This window comes from Pleuronectes platessa, chromosome 19, assembly GCF_947347685.1.
Source record: "Pleuronectes platessa chromosome 19, fPlePla1.1, whole genome shotgun sequence".
NCBI classification, from domain to species: Eukaryota; Metazoa; Chordata; class Actinopteri; order Pleuronectiformes; family Pleuronectidae; genus Pleuronectes; species Pleuronectes platessa.
In genome coordinates, this window is record NC_070644.1 from 5,235,671 (window position 1) to 5,253,292 (window position 17,622).

A 17,622-nucleotide genomic window follows, 5' to 3' on the forward strand; every position below is an offset into this window, starting at 1 on the left:
TTTCAAGTCGCAAATATTAACAACCGCTTTTGGTTTCGAACCCGGAACTCTATACGTCACACGTCAGTTCCTACGGACTTATTTTGGACCTGGACCTTATGAGAGCGTGACATTCTTGACAGCTTTAAACATGACTCTGTGTTGAAGGACAGCCACCCACTCTTCCCGCCTCCTTCTTTTTAATTTCCACGGTGTAACCACAACAGAACATGTATCGGTTATCTGAGCTAATGCTCCTCCACCATGGCTCACCCGAAGCTTTGTTTCATCCCGAGGAAGAAGCTGGGAAGAGACGCAGACATTAAACATGTGTGATAGGACGGTTCGCACATTCAGCAGGATGATGTTGGTGAGACGAGGATCTGACTCAAACATGGGCTGTTAGTGTCACGTTGCATCAAAATCCTGTTGTCTTCATAACAGGGTCCTTGTCTTTCACAGGGGAGATATTTAATACGATGCAGGGTGAGTTATCAAGCGAGGAGACACTACAGCTTCCTCCCAGGTACGTTGTTTTTATAATCAGATTCACTGACCGTTTTTAATTAATGTATCAATTGGTTGTTTAAGCTGATTCCAATTAACGCGTTCAGTTATTTGTTAAAACTTCTGTTCCTGTAAATCTTTTATTTTGTTGACAGAATAATCCCAGTACCTCTAGGTCCATTTAGTAGCTGCGGTTTCTGATCACATGATCTTCATCAGCAGTCTGGTTTGACCCGTAGCCAATGAAATGTAGATGTTCATTTCCCCATTGTTTTCAGAGCATTTATGGGAAGTTGATTATCGCTGACTAGGAGAATATGTGGTAAATTCATGGTAATTGTACAATACAAATTTAAAGACTATTTACGAATGATCAAAAAACGCACCAAAGATTAAAAAACAAAAATGGTCACCCATTGAATGCAGTTCTGAAGAGGTGAGTTTTGACTAGAGATTGGAAAGGGGACAGGTCGGTGAAGTCTCTGATGTTTGTGTGTGTGTGTGGAGGGGGGGGGGGGGGGGGGGGGGGGGGGGGGGAGCGTTCCAGATGGAGGAGACAGTTAATGGGAATGCTCTGTTGCTCCAGGTCTGATGCCTTGTCCTGTGTGTTATGAAGAGAAAGTTTGTGACACAGGAGTGAAGGCTACGTCGGCGGGTGTGGTAGTGGAGCATGTCTGTGAGGCAGGAAGAAGCCTGGTTGTGTAGGGCTGTGTGGGCAAGGGGGGGGGGGGGGTGAATGGGATACACTGAGGGACTGGGAGCCAGTGGAGATTCTAAAAGATTCTAAAGGGGTGATGTGGTTACAGGAGCGGGTGAGGAGACGAACAACAGAGTTTATTGAGGACTTTGGAAGATGCACCACAAAGAATGCTATTGCATCAGTCAGTTCTAGATGTGATGAAGGCATGGATCAGGGTCTCAGTGGCAGATCATTTGAGTGATGGACGTAGATGGTGTATGTTTCTTTGGTGGGAAAAGGCATATCTGGTTTAAGGATAAACATGGTGATCGAAATTGAAGACATTGTGCAGGGAGGCTCCAAGGTTGTGGATGTGGAATTGTCAACTCTGACGAAGAAGTTGAGGCGCATTCTCTGAGAGATTTGTGTCCATGATGATTATGTCAGATTTTTTCACAGTTAAATTTGAGGAAAGTGCTTCATGCGATCATACAATATGAGTGAACGCTCCACAGATGCTTCAAAATGGAAATCTGCAGTTTGAAACTGAACTTATCCTCTTTAGATGGTTTTGAACAACACAAGCTCTCATGTATTAGATTTTTTTTACTTTAGGTTTAAACCTTTAAGATAATGGAATAAAATTGTAGTAGTTCTACTAGTCAGTACTAGAAATATATATACACAGCATCACTGATTCAGTCAGATCATCATCACTGTACTTCATGTTCATAGATGATGTCAAATCACTGCGGGCTGTGGTCAACCCGGATGTTTCCAAGTAAGTAACTGCATTCAGTTGTTTGAAATGCTCTTTAGACTGTGCTCCATATCAACCTGTGTGCTGTATTTGCAGGATCCGAAACATTGGCATCATGGCCCACATCGACGCGGGAAAGACAACAACCACAGAGCGGATGCTTTATTATTCTGGCTACACACGGGCACTGGGAGGTGTGCAGGAGAACCAGATGTGATAATTCTTCATAGCCAGTACCCTGCCTGTTTGCTTCTGTCTCTCAGTCCCTTTCTGTTCTTTTTGCTTTTAGACGTCGACGATGGCGACACGGTCACAGATTTTATGGCTCAAGAGAGGGAGCGTGGCATCACCATACAGTCGGCAGCAGTCACGTTCGATTGGAGAAGTCATAGAATAAATCTCATAGACACCCCAGGTAGACATATTATATGAAAGCATCCTTGTGAGATTAGAAATAACCCGGTGGGAATGATCCACTCAAACCAGTCATTTTGTGTGATTGCAGGACATGTTGACTTCACTCTTGAGGTGGAGCGTGCGCTTCGTGTTCTTGACGGAGCTGTTGCAGTGTTCGATGCCTCTGCCGGTGTTGAGGTAAGCCTGTTGTCGAACATCTTCCCTTTTTATGAAAAACAAACAAACAAACAAACAAACAAACCCATATCTTAAAATCGGCTGCACGCTGAAGACGGTTTCTTCTGTTTCCCTGAAAACTCAAACAGGCTCAGACTCTGACGGTGTGGAGACAAGCAGAGAAGCACCACATCCCCTGTGTTTGTTTCCTGAATAAGATGGATAAACCCAAAGCCGAGTGAGTGACTCAGCTGCTCAACCACATACCACTTATTCTCAAAGTTGAACTGACATTTTTTTTGTTTGTTCTCTCTCAGTCTGAGTTTTTCCATCGAGAGCATAAGACAGAAGCTGAAAGCCAACCCAGTCCTCCTGCAGGTAGGCCTTCAGAAAAATAAAGCAAAAATGGAAAGCATAATATGTCTGTATTTACATATATATTATGTTGTAATAATGCCATTTCATAATGACTTCCTCATGATGCTATGTTTACCACCATGATCATTGGTTAATCTTAATTAGCTGTAGAACATGTCTTTACTGTTATTGGCTACAAAAGGAAATGCAGTACTCACCGTATGATGTAAACTTCTGACTTCATGATGTCCTTCTCTACCATATAATCCTAAATAATTTTTACATCTTTATAAGCTTCAGGTCGTGTCCATTCTCCCACATGATGCAGGGTAACCTGGAAAAATACATTTTTGAACTTTGTCATTCTTTGTGACTTCTTCAGGACACAACTTATCATATGGGATCATGTGATGGAGAGTTTAGTTTTTCTGACCATATTTGTTTACCAATCAGCCCCAAACAGACGTAAATAATAACAAAAGGTTATAGGAAAAATTATTTAAAAAAAGACTTGAAGCAGCACTCACACTGTATCAGTGTATGTGTAAAAAAACAACTAATGAGTACATTTCTGTGAATTTCATTTGTCTCATGTATCTTGTCTTGTAGATTCCTGTTGGCAGCGGCAGGAGCTTCACGGGTGTGGTTGACCTGTTGACCAACCAGAAGCTGATCTGGAAGCCAAGGTCGATAGGAGATGATGGACGAATGTTTGAAAGCAAACCTCTCGACCAATCGGATGAGCCAGAACTCCTGCAGGAGGTCAATGAGGCCAGGGCAGCTTTAATTGAACAGGTACATATCATCAATATCATCTTCAGCAATCAGGATACAACTTCTTCAAGAAGATATTTAAAAATGTACGTTTTGTGTTTTTGTTCTCTTTCCCAGGTCGCTGATTTGGATGATGAGTTTGCTGATCTGTTGCTCACTGACTTTAGTGATAACTTTGATGCAGTTCCTTCAATCAAAGTGAGTCATGTATAATTCCATTCTGTAAGCCTGTAAGCAGCACCCGTTGCTTGTGAAAACAGAGTAAACCGTTTTTTAATGTGTCTCCAGCTACAAGAGGCTGTGCGGCGGGTGACTCTGGCCCGTAAAGGCGTCCCGGTTCTCTGTGGGAGCTCGTTGAGGAACAAAGGGGTTCAACCTCTTTTAGATGCAATCGTTGCCTACCTGCCGGCCCCCAGTGAACGGCACCACGACCTGGTGTGAGTAACGAACTTAGACCAGAACTGTAACAGTTGTATAGATCATATTTACAAATCACAATTTTCCTCATAGGGCTTTGCAATCTGTACAAGAATGAGAGAGCACTACCCCCCCCCCCCTTTTTTTAAACCAAATAACCAAATAACAATATTTACAACGCTGAGGTGTATCAATGTTTAAAGTATTTATTCTAAACAAAATGTCTGACAGACGAAGGGAGCATAAATGACAAATGTAGTGATAGCTGTATTTCCAATATCGGTAGTATATGTGAGTTGGCCTATTCTAAATTCTATTCTAAAGCCTTATGAAAAAGAAAGATTTTAAGCCACCTCTTTAACGTAGAGAGGTAGTCTGCCTCTGCTGTGATGCTCTTGTGTTCTGTATACTTACTCATTTTGGCAACTGTGGTTGTTTTTTCTTATCAATATAATTTTAATGGGGATACATTTGTTAGAAAAAATTCCTCCGAGCACAAAATCTTCTGTAGCGGTGTGTGCATTCTAAAAAAGAGCAATAACACTTCAGTAAATATAACTTGCTTGTTTGAAAATATCTTCCTATATACATTCTGCCATTTTTGTCTCGATGGTAACCGTTGAAAACTCATCATCATCCCACAGGCGGTGGTACAAAGATGACCTCTGTGCTCTGGCCTTCAAGGTTCTCCATGACAAGCAGCGGGGTCCTCTGGTGTTCCTCAGGATTTACTCTGGTACTCTGAAAGCACAGACCGCCGTCCACAACATCAACAGGAACAGCATGTGCGTCACCTTCGATACAGTAATGCAACCCGGACTGACCTGCATATCGGTTTGGACCCGTATGAGATGTTAAAATAAACAGTTTTGCATCATGTTGTCTGCAGCGAGAGGATGAGCCGGCTGCTGGTGCCGTTTGCTGATCAACATGTAGAGATCCCCTCCATGACGGCGGGGAACATTGCACTGACTGTGGGACTGAAGCAGGTACAACGTGGTTTCCCATGTTCCTACTCTGCTACATTAAAGATTTTCCTCAGGTTATTTAAGTTTCCTGCTTTCTCTCAAGACAGTCACCGGGGACACCATCGTCTCATCCAAGGCTTCAGCCACAGCGGCAGCCCGCAGAGCCCACAAGGACAATAGCACAGGGACGAAGCACGGGGAACATGCGTCTGTGGTGCTTTCAGGAGTGGAGGTCCCCGAACCCGTCTTCTTCTGCACTATAGAACCACCCACCATGGCCAAACAGACTGGTCAGTGATAGTTTGGTTACACGTGCACAAGCTCAGCTGTTTACCGAGACGTCCTTGTAGCCACTCACATATTTGTGTTTTATTTATCCTGATAGATCTTGAGAATGCACTGAACAACCTCCAGAGAGAAGACCCCAGTCTTAAAGTGAGGGTGGACCCTGATTCTGGCCAGGTATTACCATCACCGGACTACCCAGGGCGTTCTCTAGTAAGTGCATCTGCCACCATGACTCAACTTGACGTCCTTCACTCTCCCCCCTCAGACTGTTTTGTGTGGGATGGGAGAGCTGCACATCGAGATCATCCACGATCGAATCAGAAGAGAGTATGGCATTGAGACTCACCTTGGACCGCTACAGGTGGCTTACCGAGAGACCGTGCTCCACGAGGCCTCGACTACAGGTACAGCAAATATTTCTCAATCGTTCACACGACATGTGTTTAGCCTGATTTTCTACTCGCTGACAAATTTTGGAACTCGCTGAAAAAGCCCCAGATTGGAGCCAAACAGGCGGTCGAGCGGCAGTCACAGATCACTGTGTGAGAACTCTTCCAAGACACGATTTGAGAGGCTCACATCCCCCGATTATATTTCTTGCATGCTAAATATCTACACAAATCATTGACGGCTACAGCCAATCCGGACCTCACCATTTAATCCTGTTACAGAATGGTTAATGGCAGGGTTGAGAGTAATTATCACGATTTGCTATTTCTATATATTTCTGTTCATTCTGTAGCAGGATGAAACAAAAGAGCAGACAGATCAGTCTCACTCACAGTGTCTCTTCTCACGTGCTATTCCTCTATTGATTTTCCTCACTGCTGATAATGAAGATACTCTGGACCGGACAGTTGGCGAGAGAAGACATGTTGTGACAGTGGAGCTGGAGGTGGGACCTGCGGACTTGTCCTCTACCACTGCCTCATGTGACCTAGCATTCACAAAGGAGGTCGAGGGGCAACTATCAAAAGAGCTGAAAGATGCAGTGGAGAATGGAGTGCACAGCTCATATCTTCAAGGTGACACTGACTCCACACATTTATAGAGTTTTATTAAAAAGGCCCCAGAAACCGATGCTGGAAACTCAATTCAAATGTATTTCTGAAGAACATTAAATATGGATGGCTAAATAAACAATATGGTTAAACTCAGAAAAAGAGGCTGTATGAGTGTTAAAGTTTTTACAAGACAAGTACACAGTACAGTGACTGTAAACATGACAGCTCAACCACACAGAGCAGTCATCACACACATTAAATAAACAGAACTGTCCAAACTTGGGAAGAACGTTGTGTTCATGATGAGCACCATCGCTCATAGTAAGAAGCTAAGTGAAAATCATTATTTAGTGCCTGCAAAGAAGGGGGGGGGTGATTTGGGAGTAAACCTTGCACTGATCTGACACTCACTCTTTGTTTGTACTGTCTGCTTACACCTCCAGGTCCATTGCTAGGTTATCCTTTACAGGGCGTAACTACGCTGATCCAGAATGTCAACATGGAACCAGGAACGTCTCCAGCCATGGTGTCCGCCTGTGTGTCCCGCTGCATGCTGAAGGTAAAGCATTACAGGCTCACATGTCGTACGGAGGCCAACTAACAGGGGTTGGCAATAGATGAGCTACAGTTGTGTGTGTGCGTGTGTCTGTTTGGCTGCAGGCCCTGAGGCTGGCAGGAGGTCAGGTCCTGGAGCCGGTCATGTCCCTGGAGATGACGGTGGATGAAGAGCATCTCAGCTCCGTGCTGGGGGACTTGGCCCAAAGACGAGGGACCGTCAGCGACATCCAGAGTCGTCACGACCACAAGCTGCTGCTAGCAACCGTGCCCTTGGCGGAAATGATGGTGAGATCAGATCTGACTCGAAACATTTCGCCTGAAGGGTTTCTGTGTCATTTATCTTAAATTCTGTTGTTTCCTGCTGAAGGGCTACTCCACCATCCTGCGAACGATAACATCCGGCAACGCCACTTTCTCTCTGGCGCTGGACACTTACGAGGCCATGAACTCTCAGGACCAGAACATCCTGCTCAGAAGAATGTCCGGCCTGTTGTGATTCATGTTCTGGGATGGATCAGGAATGGGACCAATGGGCTTCCGGGACAGAGGAACAGCTGCTGCCCAAACAGACTTTTCCAGGACTATCACATCTGACTGAGTAAAATATAATTAGAGTGTGAATATATATGTGTAAAGTTAATGTGCAACCAATAACAGTTTTTTAATAAAACAAGAGACTAGCACTTAAAATCTCAACATTTTATTCACAATCAGATGTACAAACATTCATTAAAAAAAAAAAAGAAAAGAATGCAGTTGCTCATTTGGGTTGTTTGGTATGATTAAGTTTCTGTAGAGCGGATTGGAAAGGCAATGTGTCTCAATGTAACAGAGTCAAATCAGTGTCTCGACAAAAGCTTGCTCCGCATTTGATTTCTCAGTTTTAAAAAGCAGGCATGAAGCTGATTGCATATGGATTTGATTCCTTTTCCCTTTTCCGTCCCCAATGGTCAGCTTCTCCCCTCCCAGTCAGATACCTCGGTACTCATGGCGACAGTAGCTGGAGAACAACGGCTCAGCTGGGATCCCGCGCCTGACGCAAAAAGAAAGGGATGTGTTTTATAAAGTATGGTTCACATGAGACTCTTACAGGTGTTAGTTAGATGATGATATGGCATTCGGAGAGTGGAGACTGATTTAGAAACAAATGACTGGTTTAAAACGAGGCTGCAGATGCTTACTCCACCATCCGACAGCGGTGCATGGACAGCCTGTTGAAGGCGTCGTTGATGTCCGTCACGTTCTTGGCGCTCCACAGCCGCTCTGCCACTGCACTGGCCCGAGGCCTGGGAGTGATGGACAAAAGAAAATCAGTCTGACGTGATGTGAAGGTTCGAGGTACATTATGTATCTGATAAGAGTTAATCAAAGGTTGTATACAAGCACACGACACGCGAACCCGGCTACCAAAACAAAGAAGCTCTTATTGTAACACAATGATTACAACACTTTCCAATCTTCTCAGCCACAGAGTCTTGTGACCTTCGATCCCCAAGGATAGTGATTTGAGCACATGGTGTCACGTGGGGACAAAGATAATGAAAGGCAGATTATTCTTGAGATACATTTGTCTCACATCTAAAATTTCTATTTGTTTTGGCCTTTTATTACAAATCTAAAAGGTCAAAAGTGTCTTGTAATCGATGAAGAGGTCCCAACCCCTGGTTTTGGAAGCAAAGGGGGGGAGGTCTGGCTTCATTCCCTGCTCAGGGCACTGTTCCTCCACTATATCTGAATGGTTGTTGGCCGCTGCAGGACAGTACTTTAAAAATCTCTCACATTTGAAAGGAAGCACACGAGCCATACCAGAGTCTGGGTGTGAGGTTGGTGGCGTCCACATATTCTCCCCACAGACAAGCTTCTCCACCAATCACAAGTTTCTTCTGCGCTTCGGTTCCTGTTTTCAAAATGTAACATGTGATGAGATCATGCGGCACGACCGACGTTCAGAGAAAACTAAAAGCTCCACTCGATTAGAAAGAAAAAGAAATACCATGCTTAATTGAACTGAATTACAGTGGTGTGGTGATTCATTGGCATGCGTTCCCTCTGCTCATTCAACAGGCTTACACGTATTTGCACCAGACTGACAACTTTATGACATTTCAGATCTGTCTAGAATTAAACCGAGGATCAAAACAATTGTATGACTGATGCGAACTCCAAAATCCCTCATGTGAATACTACAAAAAAGCAATGTTGCAACATGGATGGGACAAAAAACTCTTGCTGAACAGATCATGCAGACACAAACCCTTGAAATCCTGGGGGTCAGCCTTGTAAGCGACCATCCAGTCCTGTCCGTAGGAGATACGGTTCAGGTACCAGGGAGTGGACAGCAGGGTCTGGTACCCTGATGACGTAATATTTGCCATCTCTTCCTGGTATTGCTTCTGCGTCCCTTTCCAAACGTGGATTAGTGTGTCTGGTTTCAGCTACACAGCACACATACATGCATGTATTAGAATTGGCGAGATGAACAGAAATTGGGAAGGAAGGAGGCACGAGGACAAAACAATGTCCCGAGCTTTTTCACTTTTGCTTGTTCATTTTGCAGAACACGCTCTGCTTGAGGACATTTACATGGAGGACCAAACCCGACTTATTTTGCCTTATGATTGTCATGGGTTCCAGTCCCCCACCCACACAGGGGGAAATGCAAACATCCCCGCCATGCAAAATTGTTTGCTCATTATTAACTGGGTTCATTTGAGCCGTCAGTGTATTGGACTATTGTTTGAAATACACCCGGCCTGGTCCTCCACTGTTGTGAACTACTTCGGCCCATGAACCAGCGACCACACTGCCCCGGGTCACTGCAGGTCCGTCTCTGACTCTCTAATCCTTGTCCAACCTGTGCAACATTGTAAGCCTGTTGAAATCCAGATAGTTCCTAAATCAAAAGGGCTGATTTGACATGACATACGTAAAGAAAAGAGAAAACTGACCGTTGAAGTTGAGTGGCTCAGCCTTGTAGTACTTCTGCCAGTCCTGTTTGTAGCTAATGTAATCTAAGTACCACGGGGCGGAGAGGATGGTTTGGTATCCTGCTGATGTCACCTTGCTCATCTCCTCGTTAGAGCCGCTGCCGATCCACACATGCACTACTGTATCTGGCCCTAGCTGGAATTGTTACAGGCCAAACTACTGTTCTTAGATTACATACTACAAGAGTCATTGGTACTGGTTAAAAGGTGAAAACAAATAGGTCAACATTTTGGGAAATATGTTCACTCGTTCACACTACAAGCCTTTGTGCTCAATTCAGATTTTCTCTATTTTGTGCAGCTGTTCACATCATCTTTAAAATGTGGCCAGTATCAGAGTCCAATTTGAACTGGCCATGTGAGCATTTAGGGTTTCATTTGGAAGTTATTGTGCAGTGGAAGCAGATGAGGAGGAGGCGAAGAAGAATGAAGAGAAGGAAAGCTGAGAGTTTATTTGTGTTTTTGTGGCTGCTACTACAGTACAGAGGTGTGTGTGGGATCTTGACATGAATGGCTTCAATGAAAACAGATTTCATCCAAACTTTCAGGATGTCGGAGGCTACTTTTAACCACACCTGTCAGTGCCTCTCAACAAGACTTCGCTTGCACATTATTATGTGGAGTGACTTAAAGTCGTACCGAATTACCATACGGGTCACATGGCTGTTCAGACTGAGGTCGCGTTTCAAAGAAATCTGATCGACATCTGATTTGGAACCACATATGAAAGTGGACTAAATCTGACTTGAATAGATCAGATTCCATGTGATTTGTGCTGTTCACACTGTCTCAGTGAATCAGATCTGGTGCCGTGTTCCATTATACCTCGGAGCTCGGCCCGAATAATGATGTCACACCCGAAAAACCAGTTGATAGGGTTCCAGTTGAACAGGAAAAAATGTTTACTCTGATCTCCCTCTCTGTAAGTGCAGAGAGTTAGATCAAGAGCAGGAAGAACAGGTTTAGAAAGGACGCAGTGAACAGACCACAAAGTTAAGATACCAACACAGCTTCTGTTGGGCCCAGATTCCTGGCAGGGGACTCCTTAGTGATAACCCATAACTAAGTAACTAGTAGTTGTCAGTAACTGACTGAAGGTCTTCTAAAAAATGTAAGGAAATCTGCTGTTGTTCATTCTGATCAATCATTACTGTACAATAGATATCACCACTAATTTAATTGGGTTGCTTCTGAAGGTAACACTGTTCTGACAAACATATTTTCAGGTGTCAAGCTCATGTTTCATACTAGTAATTCATTAGAACTATTTATATTACGAATTAAATTAATATATATAGAAAAATATTGATGCATTAATGCAAGACACAGGGATGTGCCCCCCTAAAGGTCCCTGACACAACGTATAAATTCCCCTGTGGAAATCCCTTGACATCTATTTTTACTTTTGTGACACCGCTTTTTAATTTTTGTCATTTATTTAGCTTTTTGCATTTGTCATATGTTAGAAACATCATCACGAGCCCACCTGTGTAGGTTTTGTCGTTTGGATAATGAGCTCATTTTAAACTTGTGTTATCTTTGGACAGAGACACAATTGCTGTTCAGCCCATCTAATAGCCTTTGCACATTTTTTTTCCGGCTGCTGACTCAGCTTCACTTTTGTGTTCGGACAGGAGTGGTAAATCTTTGTATCCAACTTTTGGCAAGATAGTAAAACTGTTTCCCAAAATGTCAAACTATTGTAACACAGGATAAAATATGCAAAACACAAATAACCCCCAAAAATGCTTGATAAATCTTAGCTGTGTCTCAATTCAAGGGACGCATTCTGCATTTGGAGACTGATTGCGCGACATCCGCATGACTAAGCTGTCTCCTGTGTCAAAGGCTCCTTAATATAAGTTACTAACAAATCCTTTCCCTGAACATCAAATTATTCAATGGCTGAATCCTTCTCAAGCCAATCTATACCAGGATTAATTGAGACAAGATATGAAGCTAAAAAGCTAGCTTTAACGTGGGCAGCCAGGCGACCTGTTCAAAGTAACAGAAGACCACACGTCTTATTTTGGTTTGGCATTTTCTTCGCTTCTACTCCTCTAAGAACTAGCCTTTGTAGGACTTCAGGAAGCAGCCCCTGGATTAGGACACAGCTCTGTTTGTTTGTTTTTACACAGAAACACTCGTTCTGATATAGAATTACACACAATTTCTATTTTACCTTAACCCCATTGTCAAAGACCTCCTGCCAGATCATGTAGCCCTTTTTGGTAGAGGCGACGATATCCAAGAGTCTGTCAGATAAAACAAGGGAGAAAAAAAGGAAAAGGGAATAAGGAATCAAACCTGGAGCACAAGCGGTTTACTCGTGTACAAATGAGTAACACACTTTTGGATGTAGAAGGACTCCAGTTTGCTGTAGTCTTGTCCGAAGCCTTGCTGAGCCATGAACTTCGTAATGTCCGGGTTGGACTTCCTGCAGGCAGAGGACAAACATCAGCCAGCGTTCACAGCCTGTCGGGTCTCGAATGCGGAGACGTTTCCAATATTGTGTCTCACCAGCAGCTGAAGTCCACCTCATCCCCCCCGAGGTGAACGTAGGCATCGGGGAACACGGAGCTTATCTCCGCGAAGAACTGCTTCATGAAGTCATACGTGGTGTTCAGGATGGGGTTCACCGGCCCGAAGGCTCCGGAGGGTTCGGAGCCAGAGTAGCAGGGTGTGAGCAGATCGGCTTGACCTAACGGGAACGATGGAGGCTGGATTAAGTTCTTCACGTTCCTCAAACTTTTGTGAAATGATGCAAACAAAAAAGGGGGGGAAGGGGGGCTGACTCAAATCGTTTCCTTGCAAAACTCACCTTTGCCCCACGACTGTGTGTGTCCTGGGGTATCAAACTCCGGGACGACGCGGATGCCTCTCAGGCGGGCGAACTCAATCACCATCTTCACGTCAGCAGGTGTATACACGTGAGTGTATGGGTGGTAGGCTCCCTGGGAACAGTTTAGCGAATGAGCTTCTTATTCATACAGTGTCCTACTATTACATTTTTTTCCTAAGAACTAGTCTAACTGACCTTCTGGCTCAGCTGTGGGAACGTTCGGCTCAGGTAAGGGAAGGATGGATCATCCACAATGTGCCAGTGGAAAACGTTAAATTTGTTCATCGCCATCGTTTCCTGTTTGAATGAACACAGAAACAGCGTGTTGATGTATTGATATGATAGATAAAAATTGTAATGAAAATATGCGGCTCTCGCTGACGCACCAGGTTAGCCAAGATGACTTTGACTGGCAGGAAGTGCCGAGAGCTGTCCAGCAGGATGCCTCTGTGGGCGAATCTGGGGAAGTCACTGATTGCTGTGGAATTGATGCTTTTCTGAAAAAACACAGGGTGAATGGAGTTAAAACCAGTGTCATGTAGGTACAGCACACCTGAGCAAGTTAGAATGTCAAATTAGATTGCAGTCATGTTGTCACTTACGGCTCCATATTCATCTTCATACAACAACTGGCTGAAGGTTTCCAGACCTTAAAAACACATGAGAAACACAAACTGTAATTTTTATTTAGAAGGAGCGAGTTTGCACTACATTGTCACAAAACACATAATGCCACAGAATCCAAGTTTTATCACCACACCAGCATATTCTCATTATCATGGAGGCTATGTTGTGGTCTGCATTTTTGTTGATTCCTCAGAGAATAATTCATGGATCTTGGTGACAATTTGTGTGGAATTTGTTGCTGATCCAAATAAAAATCAGGATCTATTGAGTTGTTCTATGATTGCATAGTAATCTTGAATTCTTGGGTCATGATAGTAATGTAACAAAAATCTGATGTTGTGAGAAGTGAGTTTTATTTGAATCGTATCATTAATTCATTTATATGATAGGATCAACACCACTCTTGGGTTTTTACATTAAATATGATACAATGGATAAATACTAGATGATAATTAGTGAGCTTGAGTAGTGCTGATTTACACTGAGCCCGGCTTTATGATATATTAAGTCAATAGGAAAAAATGACTGCATTGACTTGATGGTTATTCAGAAATATTGTATCCAATTACAAAGAAGTAAAATAATCACTGTATAATGGTTGAATAACAAAAAGAGGAGATCTTACCATGCAGGGCTCCCCAGACCGTCGGTGCTTTCAGGATGGCAAATGGCTGATCCACAGACAGCTCATCTGTGGACAGAACACAGTTATACATTGCATGCATATTTATAGTCCAAGCTCGGCAGGTGGGGTCATTGTGGTACTAAAGTCAGGGTCTTAAGGGGGGGCTTTAAACGTTCGTCCTAGAGTTACCGTGCTAATCCTCGTATCTGCCGTTCAGGTTATCTCTAAATCTACTGGAAAACGGCATCTTCCCTTTCTCTGCTTGTAGGATGCTCCGATACCCTGATGCAACATCATCCAACAAAATGTAAAAAGATACATGCTTCAGAAAAAGTGAATAATCTTGAAGTAGCAAAAGTAAAAGTACACATGGCCACTGAGTGTTGTTATTTATATACAATAACATTATGAATACTTGCATCAATGTGTAATAACACTATTGGCTGAGGTGATACTACACTTAACTTTGCCTCTACTTTAGATGTATCTCATTTATTTATTTAAAGTCTGAGGGGTCGAGATGCGCTATGCTAAAATGAATACAGCCTAATACGTCAGACTTTGTATGAGATCCTCCTTCAAGAAGGTTATAATGGAATGCAATAATAAGAAATGTGTTTCAGCAGCAAGTCACTTTCCACTGAGGTCATGGTCTTCCTGTAGAACGTAACTCAACGTAGTCCAGTGGAAGCACAGCAGCCATTGTCAGACATGAACTCCGGAGAATGTTCGCACAATTTGGTCGAGAGGAACAACGCAGAAATTAATGTTCCAGTGAGGGGGGGTTGCAGCGGGCGGCAGCAGGGTGCAGCATATACATTCTGCTGTGCACGACACAGTGTGTAAATGTCGTCAACGCCCCCAATCGCTCCTAGTAAATCTCCTGGAGGTTCTCCTGGTGTTTTCTCACATGGGCTCAGTCGAACATTATCCGGAGGTTTTACTCAAAATGTGCCTTCTCAGATCCTGTGGCTCAACACATAGATGCAGTGTGTGAATGTGTGTGAATAGGTGATACTGTGCTGTGAAGCGCTTTGAGTGGTCATCAGGACTAGAAAAGCTATATGTGAATACAGACCCTAGAATTGTCCGGTGTTCAGTATCTCTAAAGCAGCTTTAGAGATAAGTATTGAATCTCAGGAAATGGAAAAAACTTAGGTCAAACACACGAGTACTCGAACTTTGTACCTGCTTGCGCCACTGTTATGAGACATGAGTTCAATGAGGAAGAGAATGAGACTCACATGACTCGTCCGATGTGATACCGGGGTAGCCGTCACAGTCGGAGTCAGGTGAGGTGATCCGCACCTGCAGCTCCGTCAGCTCGGATCGACCTGGCTTCCTGCTCCTGGCCTGCCCCTGCCTCTTAGAGCTGCCGAACATGTACTCATAGTACCTGTGGACAAAAGGCACAGAGGTTGAGAGACGTTCTCTCCTCTGATCGCGTAGGAACACCGCCTGCAGGAGACCGATCCATCCCTCCGCTCACCTCCTGTACGCGTCCTGCAGGAGGCTGCAGCTCGCGCCCGCGGACGAGTCTTTGGCGTCGACAAATCGAAAGCTGGAGCCGATCAGCTTGAATGGAACCTGCGAGATCATCACTTTCTGCGGCAGAGGCCACAGGGAACCGGACTTCGAAGCCTGGACCACGGGCTGGTCCTCCTCGTCCTCCAGGACCAGGTTGTGCTGGAGTCCCGAGCAGACGCAGAGGAGCAGCCCCAGCGCAGCGAACTTCAGAGAGGCGATCATGTTGGCGGACGGCGGCGGAATCACGAGACCTGCTCACATCAAAACAGTTTGTCGGAGGCGGGCGGGGCGGGACTTGTCGCGGAAGTCAGTTCCGCGCAAACATTTAAAGGTGAAGTGCGTTAAAACAAAAATCACTGCCCCCTCCCCTACTGACATGAGGGGAGCTACGGTGGCCCTCGTGTGTCAAAACGCCGGATGAGCGCACCGAGCTGTTCTCTCTGCATTGTTCCATTCATTGCGACAGGAAACAATACATTTTAAGTTGGCTTCAATGCATTGTGTAAGATAAGGCTAAATCCATCTTATTTAGATGGATTGATGACAGATACTTTATTGATGCAGAGGGAAATTTAGCTATTGAATGTTTGATTTGACTGATCAGTCGCCTCCCCCACCACATGTTTTTACTTATTTTCCAAATATAATAAACTAGATTGACAATATTGTAGACTCACCATTTCCCCTTGAACCCCCACCCACAAAAATATCAGTACATTAATAATAGCAATTTGTATCAACGTTTCCCGAAACACCCCCCAACTAATAATATAAAGAAAACAAGAAAAAGAAAATAATGACAATCCGAAGCACATAATCAGACACAAATACCAACTACTGACAGTACACATAAGTGATAAAAAACAAACAAAAAAGAAAGTCTCTGCTTCTTCATATAACATGTTCATATCCACACCAACGACCGACTTTATATGATCTGTCAATCATCCTCTGGATCCATGAGATTACTTACAGCAATCCATTTAAAATAGGAAGTGAAAGGCCTCCATACTTCCTGAAAGGCTTTGTGCTGCCTATCCCTGGTCTGTTAATAAAGGGTCAGGGTTAGGGGGTTAACCCTAACCCTGTAAGATAATATATGATACCTATATAATAGTTCATTTTAATTTAGTTATTTATTTCTATTAGTAATTTATCTTCAGTTAGTAAATGGTAATTCTACATTCTGAATTGCGCTTTCAACTAATTGATGGATAATTTAGAAGTTCAAATCATGTTATTCTGACTTAATGCGTTTTCACAGAACTCAAAGAGTTAAATTTGTAACTGATGTATCGATAATATGCCTGTTATTCTTCTTAAGATATTATTCCTTTATTTGTGATTTTAGTTTCCACAGGCGATTCTTACTCCTGCTTATTATAATTTTATTATTTTTGTAGCCTTTTAACTTAATAAAAATAAAATTGAAATTAATAAAAAATGTAAAATGATGTTGCAGTTCCAATTGATCAGTTTTCCTGCAGCAAATAAACTTTGAATAAGTTCATGTAAACCCCACTTAATAATTTAACACTTTTCTGATCATAACATACAGTGCCTTGCATAAGTATTCACCCCCTTGGACTTTTTCCCATTATGTACTGTTACTAACTGGAATTCAAATATGGGCAGTGTTGGGTTTTCGCCACACATAGCGTTTTGCATTGAGGCCAAAAAGTTCAATTTTGGTCTCATCTGACCAGAGCACCTTCTTCCACATGTTTGCTGTGTCTCCCACATGGCTTCTGGCAAACTCTAAACGGGATTTTTTATGGATCCCTTTCAACAATGGCTTTCTTCTTGCCACTCTTCCATAAAGGCCAGATTTGTGGAGTAGACGACTAATAGTTGTCCTGTGGACAGATTCTCCCACCTCAGCTGTGGATCTCTGCAACTCCTCCAGAGTAACCATGGGCCTCCTGGTTGCTTCTCTGATTAATTTTCTCCTTGTCCGACTCTTCAGTTTGGGTGGACGGCCTCCTCTTGGTAGGTTTGCGGTTGTGCCATATTCTTTCCATTTTCTTATGATGGATTTTATGGTGCTCAGAGAGATGTTCAAAGCTCTGGATATTTTTTTATAACCTAACCCTGCTTCATATTTCTCCACAACTTTATCCCTGACCTGTTTGGTGAGCTCCTTGGTCTTC

At 43.5% G+C, this 17,622-nt stretch overlaps 2 protein-coding genes across 3 annotated transcripts; one reads left to right on the top strand and one right to left on the bottom strand.

Annotated features, from left to right (window-relative positions):
* Positions 1–74: 74 nt before the first annotated feature.
* Positions 75–7,574, top strand: gfm2 (GTP dependent ribosome recycling factor mitochondrial 2). The gene is made up of 20 exons (XM_053410765.1): positions 75–349; positions 442–505; positions 1,901–1,946; positions 2,022–2,119; positions 2,215–2,340; positions 2,431–2,519; positions 2,648–2,736; positions 2,816–2,876; positions 3,465–3,650; positions 3,747–3,827; positions 3,918–4,066; positions 4,691–4,831; positions 4,936–5,035; positions 5,118–5,304; positions 5,400–5,476; positions 5,568–5,706; positions 6,142–6,327; positions 6,750–6,865; positions 6,967–7,149; positions 7,232–7,574. Exons 1-20 carry the CDS (start codon positions 308–310, stop codon positions 7,358–7,360), a joined length of 2,289 nt encoding a protein of 762 aa, XP_053266740.1. The 5' UTR covers positions 75–307; the 3' UTR covers positions 7,361–7,574.
* hexb (hexosaminidase B (beta polypeptide)) lies at positions 7,549–15,744 on the bottom strand. 2 transcript variants are annotated; one of them, XM_053410766.1, is made up of 14 exons: positions 15,435–15,744; positions 15,190–15,341; positions 13,946–14,011; positions 13,296–13,342; positions 13,080–13,190; positions 12,889–12,990; positions 12,673–12,805; positions 12,372–12,552; positions 12,202–12,288; positions 12,034–12,106; positions 9,119–9,299; positions 8,671–8,761; positions 8,046–8,150; positions 7,549–7,897 (listed from the first exon to the last, which is right to left on the bottom strand). In XM_053410766.1, exons 1-14 carry the CDS (start codon positions 15,692–15,694, stop codon positions 7,834–7,836), a joined length of 1,653 nt encoding a protein of 550 aa, XP_053266741.1. In that variant the 5' UTR covers positions 15,695–15,744; the 3' UTR covers positions 7,549–7,833. The 2 variants fall into 2 exon arrangements, with proteins under 2 accessions (XP_053266741.1, XP_053266742.1); XM_053410767.1 differs by lacking the exon at positions 9,119–9,299 and adding an exon at positions 9,813–9,987 and having other exon boundaries at positions 15,435–15,739.
* Between the last annotated feature and the right edge of the window lie 1,878 nt (positions 15,745–17,622).